The 14,770-nt window shown below is 35.4% G+C and overlaps 1 protein-coding gene across 12 annotated transcripts in view; it reads left to right on the top strand.

The window, feature by feature from the left end:
- Positions 1 to 14,770, top strand: part of cabp1b (calcium binding protein 1b) — a 39,032-nt gene extending 24,262 nt beyond the window's left edge. For 3 of the 12 annotated variants that reach the window (XM_051910463.1, XM_051910462.1, XM_051910464.1), the window contains 7 exons: positions 2,984 to 3,146; positions 5,718 to 5,748; positions 6,854 to 6,997; positions 7,100 to 7,209; positions 8,977 to 9,051; positions 9,142 to 9,214; positions 10,621 to 11,742. In XM_051910463.1, the coding sequence (XP_051766423.1) occupies positions 3,084 to 3,146; positions 5,718 to 5,748; positions 6,854 to 6,997; positions 7,100 to 7,209; positions 8,977 to 9,051; positions 9,142 to 9,214; positions 10,621 to 10,877 (753 nt within the window). In that variant the 5' untranslated portion in view covers positions 2,984 to 3,083 and the 3' untranslated portion in view covers positions 10,878 to 11,742. Of the gene's footprint in view, positions 1 to 611; positions 3,147 to 5,717; positions 5,749 to 6,853; positions 6,998 to 7,099; positions 7,210 to 8,976; positions 9,052 to 9,141; positions 9,215 to 10,620; positions 11,746 to 13,694 lie in introns of those variants that run through there. The other 9 variants (XM_051910458.1, XM_051910467.1, XM_051910465.1 and 6 more) reach the window with 7 other exon arrangements.

The raw sequence follows: 14,770 nt of genomic DNA, 5'->3' as shown, positions 1-14,770 counted from the left end.
TGTACACTTTTTTCTACCACATCTTTTCCTTCCCTTCGCCTCTCTATTAATGTGCTTGGACACAGAGCTCTGTGAACAGCCAGCCTCTTTTGCAATGACCTTTTGTGTCTTGCCCTCCTTGTGCAAGGTGTCAATGGTCGTCTTTTGGACAACTGTCAAGTCAGCAGTCTTCCCCATGATTGTGTAGCCTACAGAACTAGACTGAGAGACCATTTAAAGGCCTTTGCAGGTGTTTTAAGTTAATTAGCTGATTAGAGTGTGGCACCAGGTGTCTTCAATATTGAACCTTTTCACAATATTCTAATTTTCTGAGATACTGAATTTGGGATTTTCCTTAGTTGTCAGTTATAATCATCAAAATTAAAAGAAATAAACATTTGAAATATATCAGTCTGTGTGTAATGAATGAATATAATATACAAGTTTCACTTTTTGAATGGAATTAGTGAAATAAATCAACTTTTTGATGATATTCTAATTATATGACCAGCACCTGTATATATATATATATATATATATATATATATATATATATATATATATATATATATATATATATATATATATATATATATATATATATATATATAAAAATTCAATTGTCTGATAAAAAAAGAAAAGAAAAAGATAATTTACTGAATTCTTGCACTTTAATATAGGAACTTTAACTCATTTGCTACATTTACATGGACACTCTTTTGTTTTTGAATGAAATCATTCCGATTGATGAATCCGAACATAGTGTTTACATGAACGCTAAATTAAATGATTGGGTTGATGTGCGCGTTTATATATCACAAGCTTCAAATCGGAATTGATTTTTTTGACATGCGCACACTGCACAAATACAGAGTTTCCCGCTGTTGGCGCATACTAAGCATCATCCTTTCATTGCTTCTTGTTCGGGTCCTAATTAGGAGACGACGAGCACATGAAGCTTTGTGCCATGCTGCTTATATTTATCAAGCAGTGAAAATGACATTTCCCCACCCAAAACAAGGTGTCTGTGGATGAGTCTGAAGCAAGGACTGGTGGGACAACTTTGTCCTACACCACTTCACAGATGATGGGTGCAAGGACAATTTTAGAATGACCCGACAAACATTTATGACACTAGGGCCCTATCAAGTAGACAAGGGAGACACATTCCTGTGTTTTAATCTGTCTCATTTGTCCTCTGTCGACCGCTTCCGTCCTTATTACTTCAAGTGGAGGGTTTATGGGCAGGTCCCTCTGTTTTTGTCAAAACACCAGTGGGAGGGTTAAATGTCGATGCGTACTAATATTACGTCAGAGTTCTGTTTCTTTTGTTGTTAGCAAACAAAGATGTTTCGGAACAAGTTGACTTAGTTTTCTTTCGACTACATCTTCTGCCCACACCGAGATGAGGCACCTGGTCTCACTAGATGGCCAACCATGATTTATTGCTTCTTTTTTGTGTTTCAAAATAAACTTTCTGCTTCAGCCCAGCAAAACTTAAATGCCATCTGACCAGCACGCTTCCCGACAACACGTCCCACAATGATAACGTATTAGGTCAGTAGGCGGTCGTAAGTGGCTGTTCGAAAGCATTCGACCACATGAGCTCCTACACTACGAAAGCAATCCGGTTTCCAGCGAATGTGTTTTTCGACTACCTCTGGAAGAGGCTAAAATTGGACAAGCTGGAAATGTTTTAGACCCCGTTTACACCTGTATTTAACGTTGTCCACTTGTGATCGGATCAACTAAAAAAAAAATATTAATACCAGGTGTAAACAGGGCCTATATTCAACAACAACAGTTTGTGCCATGTGTCATACGTCATTATACCTTTTCTACATCATCGTACATGTGCAGAATTCAGTTTTCCATCCGATAAAGTGTTTACATATCGTGCAAATTAGAAAAGGTAAGGAGGATACAAATTAGGTTATATGTATGTTTTATGAATAATTTTCTTAGACAAGTGAATTTACTAAAAAATACCAGGAAAGCTAGGTAACTAACATTCACAATATGTGAACATTCATTATTAATCTAATGCCTAATATGCTGAAAACACCTCATTGACAATTACATTATGTAAACATTCAGTTGAACGTGTCAAAATAAGACAAAGTTTATTTGCATAGCTGATCAATTCTGTCAGTTGTTTAACATTCCTATCGCAAAACAACTTTCACATATTAAATGTTTCATTTAGCTGAATTCTCAACTGAATTGTCGCTCTGTAATTCATGCTATAGCAGCCTCTGTGAACAGTAAAGCCCACCTACTTTGATTTGATTGGTCATCTCAAACATTTTGGCATTGGAGAGCGCTATTAGATCACTGAGACAGCTCATGAGAAAGTCTGTTATCTTGCTGTTGTGCAATATCCTTGCAGCATTAAAGTAAAGTTAATATCGGACAGTTATTTCACAGCTTCACTTATATATAGCTCTGGAAAAATAATACAGAGGCGGGTATGGCCATGATTTAGTTTGCAGTTTAGTTTATGCATTTTGTGCACTGTCGATGAAAAATAGCAGTAAAGCTTGCCAGAAAATACCCAATTAGCACATTTAAGAGACGGATTTGTGTGACTAAACTACATTTCCCATCATCCTCTGTAGCAGCACAAGAATGCTGAAATACATAAGACAACGATTAGAGAGAAATATGATGCTGTCAAGAAAATCAATTTTATTGCAACTAAAATCTCATAAATAGGACCTTGATCTCATAAATAGGAACTTCCCAGGAGAACCTGAATGCAAAAATGCTGCTCCAGTTGGGTAAATCACATTAAGTGCAAATTCTCAGCTCACAGAAAGATACTAAAACAGTTTTAATTAATTTTCAACCAATCACTTGACCTGACGGCTGACTGAATTGACTGACTGACCCGTCCATCCATTGTGTCGGACAGAGAACCGTGTAGTTTCTAATTGTGTCTTTACACCACGTTTCCTTTTCACTTACTTGTCCGGGGCTGTTGGGACATGATGGCTGCACTCAGGACCGGAAGCGCAGCTACAAAGCAGTGCAGTCATGTGAGGAAGGGGTGACATCTGGAGAGGCCCTCGCGGCCTTGGCTCAGAACTCAACATACATGCACAATGTGCTGGGGCCCGCCTGCATCTTCCTCCGCAAGGGCTTCGCTGAGAGCCGGAAGGCTGTACGTAAGTCTGGACATGCACATCTACACACACATATGATAATGCAAAACAAGTTCTGACTTATCTTCTCAAATTTCAGACTTCAGAAAAACACACTATATGCATTGAATTTTATATAAGGGATTAAGTATAGTCATCATCACAAAATAGTTACATTATCCTGAAAGAGTTTATTTTGCAATATCTACTGGCTGACTTTACGCTATCAAATAGATAAAAAATAATACACATTAAATATTAGTTTAAATGTATATACAAATTGACAAATTTTGTATATACAGTTTAGTTGAATTACCAGAATCAAGCATTCCAGAGATCATGAAATAAATCAAAAATATTTCGGAAATGTAATCTGTACTCCATAAAAATGGTAATCTCTAGTCAAAATACAGAGATCATCTGCAAATGGGTATTTGACATCCCTTTTCCTGTGGTGTGACATGCTATATTTTTAAACAGCATTTTGCCAGTTATTGTGTAATTATTTATGTAAACAGCTTTTATGAGCTCAATGAGAGATTACATGGAATATTTGTAGTTAAAATGGACTAATGAAGGCAAAAAGTGTTTAAAATGATGGGGATTAAGCACCTTATAAATACAGCAGTGTTTCCCTGCTGTTGAATCTTCAGCAATACAGCAAAAGAAATCATATTTTACCCGAGTTCAAAGTATGTACTGAATATGATACAATATCACAGCCTATACTGAATGTGATGACTGTGTACTGCAAAATGACAAGAAACGTCTCTATTGATTTGTCTTTGCAGGATGCAGACATAAGCAAACACAGAGTAGCCTATGTACAACCCAGAACATTGCAGTCTGATTCACGGATGAATGACTCTTATGACTCTTTTTAATGAATCAAAAACACACAGCATGACCAATGTAGTGTGATTGCCGAATGAATGACTCTTATGAGACTGTTCTTTTAATGAATCAAAAACATATAGCGTGACTAATCTGATTCACACAAAAGTGACTCTTATGAGCCGGCCCTTTTCAATGAATCAAAAACATATAGCGCAACCAAATTTTTGTGATTCCCGAAAGAGTGAATAGGAGCCGGTTCTTTTTTACTGTGTCTGATTTTCAAACAAGTGATTCTTATGAGCCAGTTCTTTTAATGGATCAAAAACATACAGCACGACAAATCTGATTCCTGAACAAGTGACTCTCATGAGCCGGTTCTTTTCAGTGGATTTAAAACATATATAGCGCAACCAAATATGTCTTGATTCCCGAAAGAGTGAATAGGAGCCGGTTCATTTTACTGAATTTACAAAAACATTCAGTGCTACCAGTGTCTGATTTCCAAACAAATGATTCTTATGAGCCAGTTCTTTGGAAGCTTGTTTCCACCACTAAATAAAAAAGGTAATTGCGACTTTTTATCTTACAATTCTGACCTTTTTTCTCAGAATTGTGAGATTTAAACACTATTGCATGTTATAAAGTCAGAAATGTGAGATATAAACACAATTCTGAGAAAAAAAGTCAAAAATGCGAGTTTATATCTCGCAATTTTGACTTTATAAGATGCGATTTTGAGTTTACATCATGCAATTCTGACTTTATAACTCGCAATTCTGACTTTTTTCTCAGAATTGTGAGATTTAAACACAATTGCGAGTTATAAAGTCAGAATTGCATGATATAAACTCGCAATTGCATCTTATAAAGTCAGAATTGCGAGATATAAACTCGCAATTGCGAGGAAAAAAAGTCAGAATTGTGAGAAAGTCGCAATTACCTTTACCTTATTTTTATTTCATGTTGGAAACAAGCTTTCATAGGTTCTTTTAATGAATAGACGAGTTACTGGTTTGAATCAGTATGACAATTTCTTCACTGAACTGAACCCATCAGAGTGGTTACCTATAATGTGTCCATATATTCACACACATACACACATATATATATATATATATATATATAGTTATGAACTATATTAATATACATAGTTTTTGAATATACATGTGCAAAATATGGTACACACTGATACAGTTTTGCAATACAGTTTGCAGACAGTCATAAAGAAGCAGCACTACGTGCTTGGGGTTTATGTATGAGCTGCAGGGATCTGCGTTCGTTAGCCTCCGCAGGGGTCTCGGGTCAGGGTCACGTGATTGAGTTCTTCTGCAGGAGCTCAGAAAGTGTTTGGAGGTGAGCCCTGTGTGTGCTTGTGTTCGAGGAGATGTGTGGAACAGGGAATGCTGGGATCAAAGAAACTAACTGCTTGAGCTGATTATGAGAGATCAATCCTGAGTTTTTGTGTGCTGTTTCAAATGACTTAATCCAAATGGGAAGATCGAATTTAAAATCCAGACATTAATTCCGTTAGAGACGGGGGGGGAAACCCATGAAAAGGTTGGGTGTATTAGTTTACATGTGCCATTGTGATCCTAATGCTGTAATAAGTTTCTCTCTGTAGCAGGAAATGGTGCGTTGAATTAAATGACTGTATTCTTCAGAGTGGGAGGAGGATACAGCTGACTTCTGGCATCAGTGGAACAAAACTGCACACATTTAAGTGGATTGTTGTTGATTACTTTGTTTATTTTGTTGCAGAACAGAGAGCTGAGACCAGAGGAAATGGATGGTAAGTTCTAGCTCACTGCTGTATATATACAGTAGAAATATATAAAGTTTGTGTTCAGTGAGATTTTCTTTTAAATAAATTTATACTGTTATTCAGCAAGGATCCATTAAATTGGTACAGAAAAGATACAGTAAAGACACAAATACATATAATTCTCCAAAAGATTTCTATTTCAAATAAATGCTGTTCTTTTGAACTTTCTATTTATTAAGGAATCCTGGAAAATGTATCATGTTTCCACAAAAATATTAAGCAGCATTTTATTAGGCTGTTTTTAACATTGATAATAATCAGAAATGTTTCTTGAGCAGCAAATCAGCATATTAGAATGATTTCTGAAGGATCATGTGACACTGAAGACTATAATGATGCTGAAAATCTGGCTTTGATATCACAGGAATAAATTGTGTCTGTGTGTGTGTGTGTGTACTTTTTACACTAGTAAAAAGGACGTGCATCTATAAAACATGGGATTAGCTAAAACTATTCTTTTGCTGCCTTGAAAACACTTGAAATGCAAATCTAGTTTTTGAATATTCAACATTCAAACCTTTAATTTCATAAGCGTCTTTCATAAAGCCTTTTAATAAGACAAAGATTATCTCACCCTCTGTTCCCTGCGAATGCATTTTAAATAGAAGCCATTCATAGTAAACATGCCGTTATTAGGTTGATTGTATGATACTAAACTAAACTGAACTAGAGTCAGTTATTAAGTGTTATTAAGTAAGAATATTAAGTGTTTTGATCACATGCATATAATTTTTGGCTTTTTCAAATTCTCACTATGAAATTTCACAGCATACTCCAATATAATGTGTCAATTCTTTCATTTTAATTTGAAGAGCTTTTACTTCATTTTGAGTAAAAAGGGTTTGCAATGGAGTATTTAGTTACAAGTGTTTTGGTCAATCGTAGACGCATTGTTGTGCTGTGTTGTAAGTGCTTTGTCTTCCAAATTGTTTTCAAAGCAGAGTGCATGAGGGAAGCATAAATGTATTATAAAATATTCTTTTTTTCATCATCTCCGACTCCCTCTCAACTGTCCTCTTTTTTTTTTTTTTTTTTTTTTTTTTTTTTCCTGACCTGGTTTCCATCTTCACAGAGCTACGAGAAGCCTTCAAAGAGTTTGATAAAGACAAAGACGGCTTCATTGGCTGCAAAGACCTGGGGAACTGCATGAGAACCATGGGATACATGCCCACTGAGATGGAGCTCATCGAACTGAGCCAGCAGATCAACATGAACCGTAAGCAACGACAAATCAACAAGTTCTGTTCAACATGAAGGTCTCTTTTTGATGCTCCCTATAGGAAGCTCACTAAGTTTTGTAACATTCTCTGTCTTATAGTCGGGGGACATGTGGATTTTGAGGACTTTGTGGAGTTGATGGGCCCCAAACTTCTGGCTGAGACGGCAGATATGATCGGAGTAAAGGAATTGAGAGACGCTTTCAAAGAGGTGAGTGAGGTAGGAATCACGATTTGGGGAAATGATCAAATTGTGATTTGTTTTTTTTTGTTTTTTTTCTTATAAAAATTGTGATTGTGATTTAAAATGCAATTTTAAAAACATTCCAGCTTTGCTGTGCTTGTTTGTATAGGGCCAGAATTTTGTGATTATATACATTATATAGTATGGCTATAAAATAATGATAATAATAATAATAATAATAATTATTATTATTATTATTATTATTATTATTATTATTATTAGTATTAGTTATATAAAAATTACTAAATAAAAATGAAATTGTTTCACTGCACAATAAAATGTGCAGTGAAGTATTTAAGAAAAGTAATATAATAATTATTTTATTTTACATTACAACAGTAAAAATTTTTTTTTTTTAAATCCAGGTTTGCTGTGCTTGTTTGTAGGGCTGCACAATTGACCAATAAAATTATTATTATTATTATTATTATTATTATTATTAATTTATAGCATTGTATAATAATAATTAGATATTATTATTATCATCATCATTTATTGTTATTATTATATAGTTCCTAAATAAAAACAAACAAAGAAATATTACTATTGTAATACTCCACTGCACAATAAAAAATTGAACATTTAAGAAAATAATATAATAATATTTTAATTTTACATTACAACTGTAAGAATCAAATAGCGATTTTTCTGATAAAAATTGTGATTGTCATTTAAAATGCAATTTTTTAACAAATCCCAGGTTTGCTGTGCTTGTTTGTAAGGCTGCACAATTTTGTCCAAAATGTTGTGATTTATATATCTGTATGGCTATAAATAATAATAATTATTGTTATTATTATATTTATGATTATAATTATTATTAATATACTATTATTATTATATAAAAATATAAAAATTACTAAATAAAAACAAAATAATAAATATCACTATTGTAATATTTCACTGCATAATAAAAATCAAGCATTTAAGAAAAATAATATGATAATAGTTATTTTATTTTCATCACAACTGTAAAAATAAATAATAAAAAGCTTATAAAAATTGTGATTGTTATTTAAAATGTGTGGTTTTTTTTTGTTTTTTTTAAATTCCAGGTCTGCTGTGCTTGCTTGATGGGCTGCACAATTTGGCCAAAATGTGGCTAGAAATAATAATAATAATAATAATAATAATAATAATAATAATAATAATAATAATAATAATAATTAAATAAAGACCATATTAAAATTACTAAAAAACAAAATAAGAAATATTACTATTGTAATACTTCGCTGTACAATGCTATTATCTTCATTTTCAAACTTTTATTTTGATGGAAAACCGCAGGGAAACATGTTGCAAACACCAGCGGATAATGAGCTGCTCGCGTGTTAAGAACACAGTGTCACGCCTCAAACTGAAACATGTAGCGCATACTGTATATTTATTTAATTAAATTGCAGCCTTTGCGATTTGATAATCGCACGCCAAATGATGATTTCGATTTTATTTCAATTAATAGTGCATCCATAATGTGAAGGGTGGCAGGTGATGCCACACAGCATAAAAATAGCTCACAAAGAAAATGGCAGAAAATTGAAAAATAAGGGGTAAATGAAGAAATAACGTTAGCAAATAACAAAAAACATGTACCATTTCTGTGTAGACTTCCTGCTTTCTTTGTAAAACATAGTAATTGCTCAAAATTGCCATTCAGAGCAGCATAATTTGGATCCAAACATGCTCAAGAACATTTAAACGTCTAAACACTCTTCTTTTGTTATCTTCTCTCAGTTTGACACCAACGGAGACGGTCAGATCAGTACAGCAGAACTAAGAGAGGCCATGAAGAAACTGCTGGGCCAGCAGGTGCTGTTATTTACCATGCTGAACCATCTGAAAGCTTTTAGCTCTCATCCAATTCTCCTTTCATCGTTTTATTGATTCTCTTTCCTTCAGGTGGGTCACAGAGATCTGGAGGACATTCTGCGGGACATCGATTTAAACGGAGACGGGCACGTCGACTTTGAAGGTGAGCAACCTTGTGTTGATTTTGCACTGTTAATTAGTAATGCTAATTTCACTGCTGCATATTGCTGCGTGAATCCGTTTATGCGGCCCAGGAGAAAAAGATCGCAATTATCTGTCCACAATAATCCAAAAAATATTAGATTCACGTTTCCTCAGTGTCTCTCATCCATATTTTGGAATCTGCAGTAAAATTTAATTATGTTAAGTGATAATGCCAGGGTTTAATCCCAAATTTAATTATCTTTTTGTTCTCAAAGTTATTAAAGTAGCAATCAACCTTTTGAAAGTACTTAAACGGGACATTTCATGAGGGAAAACAGATTTTCCTTGTGCTTTTAAAATAAAAAATACATAGACGTACTCTAATGTTCACAGCCCAAACTTCTTTCAGAGAGAAGATGGAAGAAACCTTGCCTAACATTAGTAGACTTCAGGGGAAAATGCAACGCAAAATATAGAATATGCAAAAAAACGACTGAGACAAATGATCCCTATTTTTGGATCTATTATTATATATTTTGGTGCCTCTTGCTGTGAGCCGCTGTGTCACACAGTTTAGCTGCTATTGAATCTCATCATGGTGAAGGCGGTAAAGTGACAGTAGTAGAGCTGTCAACCAGATTATCTCTTAACCACGGGATTATTTCACCTCTCAGATTAACCACGCGCAAAAAGAGCATGAAAACGGGAAGGACAAAAATAGCTAGCACTGTTATTCCAGTTGACGTCCGGAGGTGTGACAGTTGAACGTCCTCTTGCTGTATTTTGAGCTCAGGCTAACTTTGACTCATCCGAGGTCAATAGTACGTTTATTTTTTTGTGCAAAGGATTTTTATAAAGCAAGAATTTATAGAGCAGTGGTTCCCAAATGATGGGTTGTGAGCCAAAACTGGGTCACAGACAGCAAGGGAAAACAATGGCAAATGTCAAAATAATACAAGGCAACTAATAATAATAATAATCATGCTCAGTTTGGACAGCAAAATAAATAGACATATCAAGTTTAATAACAGCATTTATTCGAAATAGAAATCTTTTGTATCATTGTAAATATCTTTACTGTCACTTTTGATCAGTGTAATGTATCATTGCTCAACAAAAGTATTAATTTCTTTAAAAACCTTTATCCCAAATTGAATTGTGTGTGTGTGTGTGTGTGTGTGTGTACAGTGCCCTCTACAATTATTGGCACCCTTAGTAAATATGAGCAAAGGCAGCTGTGAAAATAAATCTTCATTGTTTATCCTTTTGCTCTTTCTTTCAAAAAATTCACAAAATTCTAACTTTTCATTGAAGTAAAACAATTGAAAATGGGGGGGGGGAGCTCATTATGAAATAAATGTTTTTCTGTAGTTCACGTTGGCCACAATTATTGCCACCCAATTATTGCTACATCCTTTTCCCAAGATAACCGCTCTAAGTCTTCTGTAATGCCTGATGAATTTGGAGAACACCTAAATCAGAGACCATTCCTTCATGCAGAATCTCTCCAGATCCTTCAGATTCCCAGCTCCATGTCGGTGCTTCTTCTCTTCAGTTCACTCCACTCATTTTCTTTAGGGTTCAGGTCAGGGGACTGGGATGGCCATGGCAGAAGCTTCATTTTGTGCTCAGTGACACATTTTTGTGTTGGTTTTGATGTTTGTTTTGGATCATTGTCCTGATGGAAGATCCAATCACGGCCCATTATAAGATTTCTAGCAGAAGCAGTCAGGTTTTGATTTTTTTTATCTGTTGGTATTTGATAGAATCCATGATACCATGTATCTGACAAGATGTCCAGGACCTCCAGCAGAAAAATAGGCCCACAACATTAAAGATCCAGCAGTATATTTAACCGTGGGCATGGGGTACTTTTTATCCATGTGTGCGCCAAACCCATCTGGTGGGTTTGCTGCCAAAAAGCTCTTGTTTTAGTTTCATCTGACCATAGAAGCCGGTCCCTTTTGAAGTTCCAGTCTTGTCTGACAACTGAATATGCTGGAGATTGTTTCTGGATGAGAGCAGAGGATTTTTCTTGAAACCCCCCCGAACAACTGTTTGATCATTTTTTTTAGGCTTTCTGAGACTCAAGACTCAACTAATCTCTGCAATTCTCCAGCTGTGATCCTTGGAGAGTCTTTGGCCACTCAAACTTTCCTCCTCCATGCATTAGGACGATTTAGACACACGTCCTCTTCCAGGCAGATTTGTAACATCTTTAGTTGATTGGAACTTCTTAATTATTGCCCTGATGGTGGAAATGGGGATTATCAATGCGTTAGCTTTTTTCTTATAGCCATTTTCTATTTTGTGAAGCTCAATCTTTTGCTGCACATCAAAACTATATTCTTTGGTTTTTCTCATTGCAATAAATGATTATGAGAATTTGGCCTTTGTGTTTCCTCATGTTTATACTCCTGTGGAACAGGAAGTCATGGCTGGACAATTTCATATTCATGATCACCCTGGTATGCTAAAAATGTAAATATGAATGGGAATATACTTCAGAGATATTTTACTTATAAGAATTTCTAGGGGTGCCAATAATTGTGGCTGACATGTATTGAAGAAAAACATTTATTTCATAATGTGAGTTTCCCCCCCACTTTCAATTGTTTTACTTCAATGAAAGGTTAGAACTTTGTGAATTTTTTGAATGAAATATCAAAAGGATAAACAATGTAGATTTATTTTCACAGCCGCCTTTGCTCATATTTACTAAGGGTGCCAATAATTGTGGAGGGCACTGTATGTATGTATGTGTGTGTGTGTGTGTGTATATATATATATATATATATATATATATATATATAATCTCGTGATTCTCTTTTGAATCGATTCTGAGCTTAGTTTTTAACAGCAGATGGCTCTACATGCTTAGAAACAGCCGTACTCTGCTTGCTTCGAATTCCTTACACACACCACTTGAACCTTCTATAAACTAATCATTCATAAATTTTGAAAAGGTTGAAGTGAATTACAAGGGTGTTTGCAGTGGGCCGTTTACATTGATCTTGCGTCATAAAAGCATTCTGAGGTGCAAATCAGTGTTGCCAGATTGGAAAAGTTCAAGTATCGTACCAGAAGCTCAAAATTATCGTATTTGGAAGAAAATTATTGTACATGACTTTTCTTTATATATTATGATCTGAGCTGCTGTATAGATAAATTAACTAAATTAATAACTAATGATTTTTTTTAAACGGAATGACTCAGTACTGAACTTATTTAAGCTGAACAGTCACACTGTTTTCTTCTAGAGCTGCTGTACAGCCAAAATTATGTTCCCTCTATCATTGTAAAGCTACTTTAACACAATCTGCATTGTAAAGAGCGATTTATAAATAAATGTGACTTGACGAGTCAAACGTACAGAATACAGCTATTTATCTAGACCAACAACTTTTTGACACGACCTGCAAATTACCACAATAGATAAATAACTAGGCGTACCTTAGTCGGAAACAACTGACCTAACTTAGCACCGTGGCAGGAACGTTAACTTGTGCTCGTGAGAGAGAGTCGTTCTCCACGATGATTGGCCGAGAAAACGTAACGTGAGATGAGATGGACGTTGACGTAGGATCCACAGCTAGATCAATGGCTGTGTCTGAAATCGCCCCCTATACCCTTAAATAGGGCACTATTTAAGGGGACAGCCATTTGTAGTGGTGTCCGAAACCATAGTGGACGATGTTGAGTGCACTCATTCAATCCCACAATGCACCGCAATAACGAGTGTACAACCGATGCACGCTCAACGGCTAGAGAATACCCATAATGCACTGTGAGAGTCGCACGCTGAATGAATTCCCGCGTCTCGCCAGGAGATGGCACCCGCAGCTGAATCAATCATCCATTTTCCAAACCGAACGGGTCCAGCATTATCATACAGGTATAAATTCCTTTTTAAAAGGTTTGAACATGCTAGTTCAACATAAATATTCATTACTACTGGAGCTGCCAGTTTGCTACATTTCAAAAGATTATTAAACAGCAGCACAAACACAGCAACTGAGTATAAGCCCTATGATTACAACGACCATCATTTGAAGTGTCACAAAATTCTGAAATTATCGTACATTATGGGTATTCATTATTGATCGTACATCGTACAGAGGTTAAAATTATCGATAATTATCGTACGTCTGGAAACACTGGTGCAAATACTTTTTCTGACTCAGGCGAACGCATGAGCATTCTTCTTCGTGAGCATTTGAGTGTGTGGTTAAAAACTAGCCTAGAGCGCCATCTGCTGTTAAAAACTAAGCTCAGAATCGATTCAAGAGAGAATTGCAATGCATTCAGAAAATCTCAGAATCGATCTATTAATCGAGATTAATCATTTTTTTTGTCCCAGCCCTAGTATGTGTTTTTTTTTTTTTTTTTTATATATATATATAATATATATATACACGCACACACAGTTTATAGGACCTGTTGTTAAATTGAGTATTTCAGTGTTAAATTAAACCAATTTCTGGTCTTTCTTCCTTCAGAATTTGTGCGAATGATGTCTCGCTAGAGGAAAGGTGGACAAACCACATCAAAAACTGGATGTCCTGTGCTCCGACATAGGAAGAGGAGGATAGAGGAGGTGAAGAGGAGAGGAAAGATTATGAGGAAATGGGAGCAGCCTCACAAGAGGAACTTCTGGAATATAACCTCTGACCTCAAACTACAAATGAAAGAGCTGCACTATAACCCTCCATGACAGCTTTCATGAAGCCCAGAAGCCAACAATGGGAATGAGAGGATGCCTCACTAATACTGTGATATATATTTGTGTAACAGGGTTTTTTACCCCATAAAAAGCCTGCGAGGGGTCTGATGCAAAAACCGCCCCGAGAGCAACCTTTCAAAAGAGCGTGTGATCAAACTGCTCAGCTAATAAGCATCAGAATATCCAGTACTATAATTTACTGGCATCTCACACCTGACAGTAGGGTGCATCAAATTGCAATAACATTGCTGTTTCTTTAAGCTATTTATTAATATTTGTAAACTGTAGAGAGATGAGTGTGTATAGTTTCCCTTTAAAAGACTCTGGCTGTTTTACAGTAGCCTATGATATATTAGATTATCACAAAGATTTTATTTTATATATCAATGTACTGGGAAATGCTGGAAATCTTTGCTATCAATCATTTGCTATTTATTGTATACATTGGACCTATGCACTACTGTATGTCTGGACATATTTTTTGAAATGTTGAGAAAGATTTGCCATAAAGAACTGCCCTTGTTTGCACATTGTCTTGCATGAATGCTAGTGCTGATGCAATTATGAGTCAACACAGCGGAGTAGCCTACCGTAAGCATACTTTGTGTAGTTTTGTCCTGTATTTAAATGTTGTGAGTTCAGTTAACAGATGAGCGTCTTTTGACCTTAATTCACTATTTGAGAGAGTGTGTGTGTGTGTGTGTGTGTGTGTGTGTGTGAGAGAGAGAGAGAGATTGGATTTTGTTGTATCTTATTTGTGTGATTTCAAGTTTGTCTTAACTGAGTTATTCTATGCATGCCAAAACGACTTTTTGTAGAGTGTAGATTTCATTAAAGAGTTGTGCAATCAAA

Source organism: Ctenopharyngodon idella, chromosome 10 (genome assembly GCF_019924925.1).
Source record: "Ctenopharyngodon idella isolate HZGC_01 chromosome 10, HZGC01, whole genome shotgun sequence".
Lineage (NCBI taxonomy): Eukaryota > Metazoa > Chordata > Actinopteri > Cypriniformes > Xenocyprididae > Ctenopharyngodon > Ctenopharyngodon idella.
Note: the sequence above shows the minus strand (reverse complement) of the source record. Positions and strands in the feature narration are given on the sequence as shown.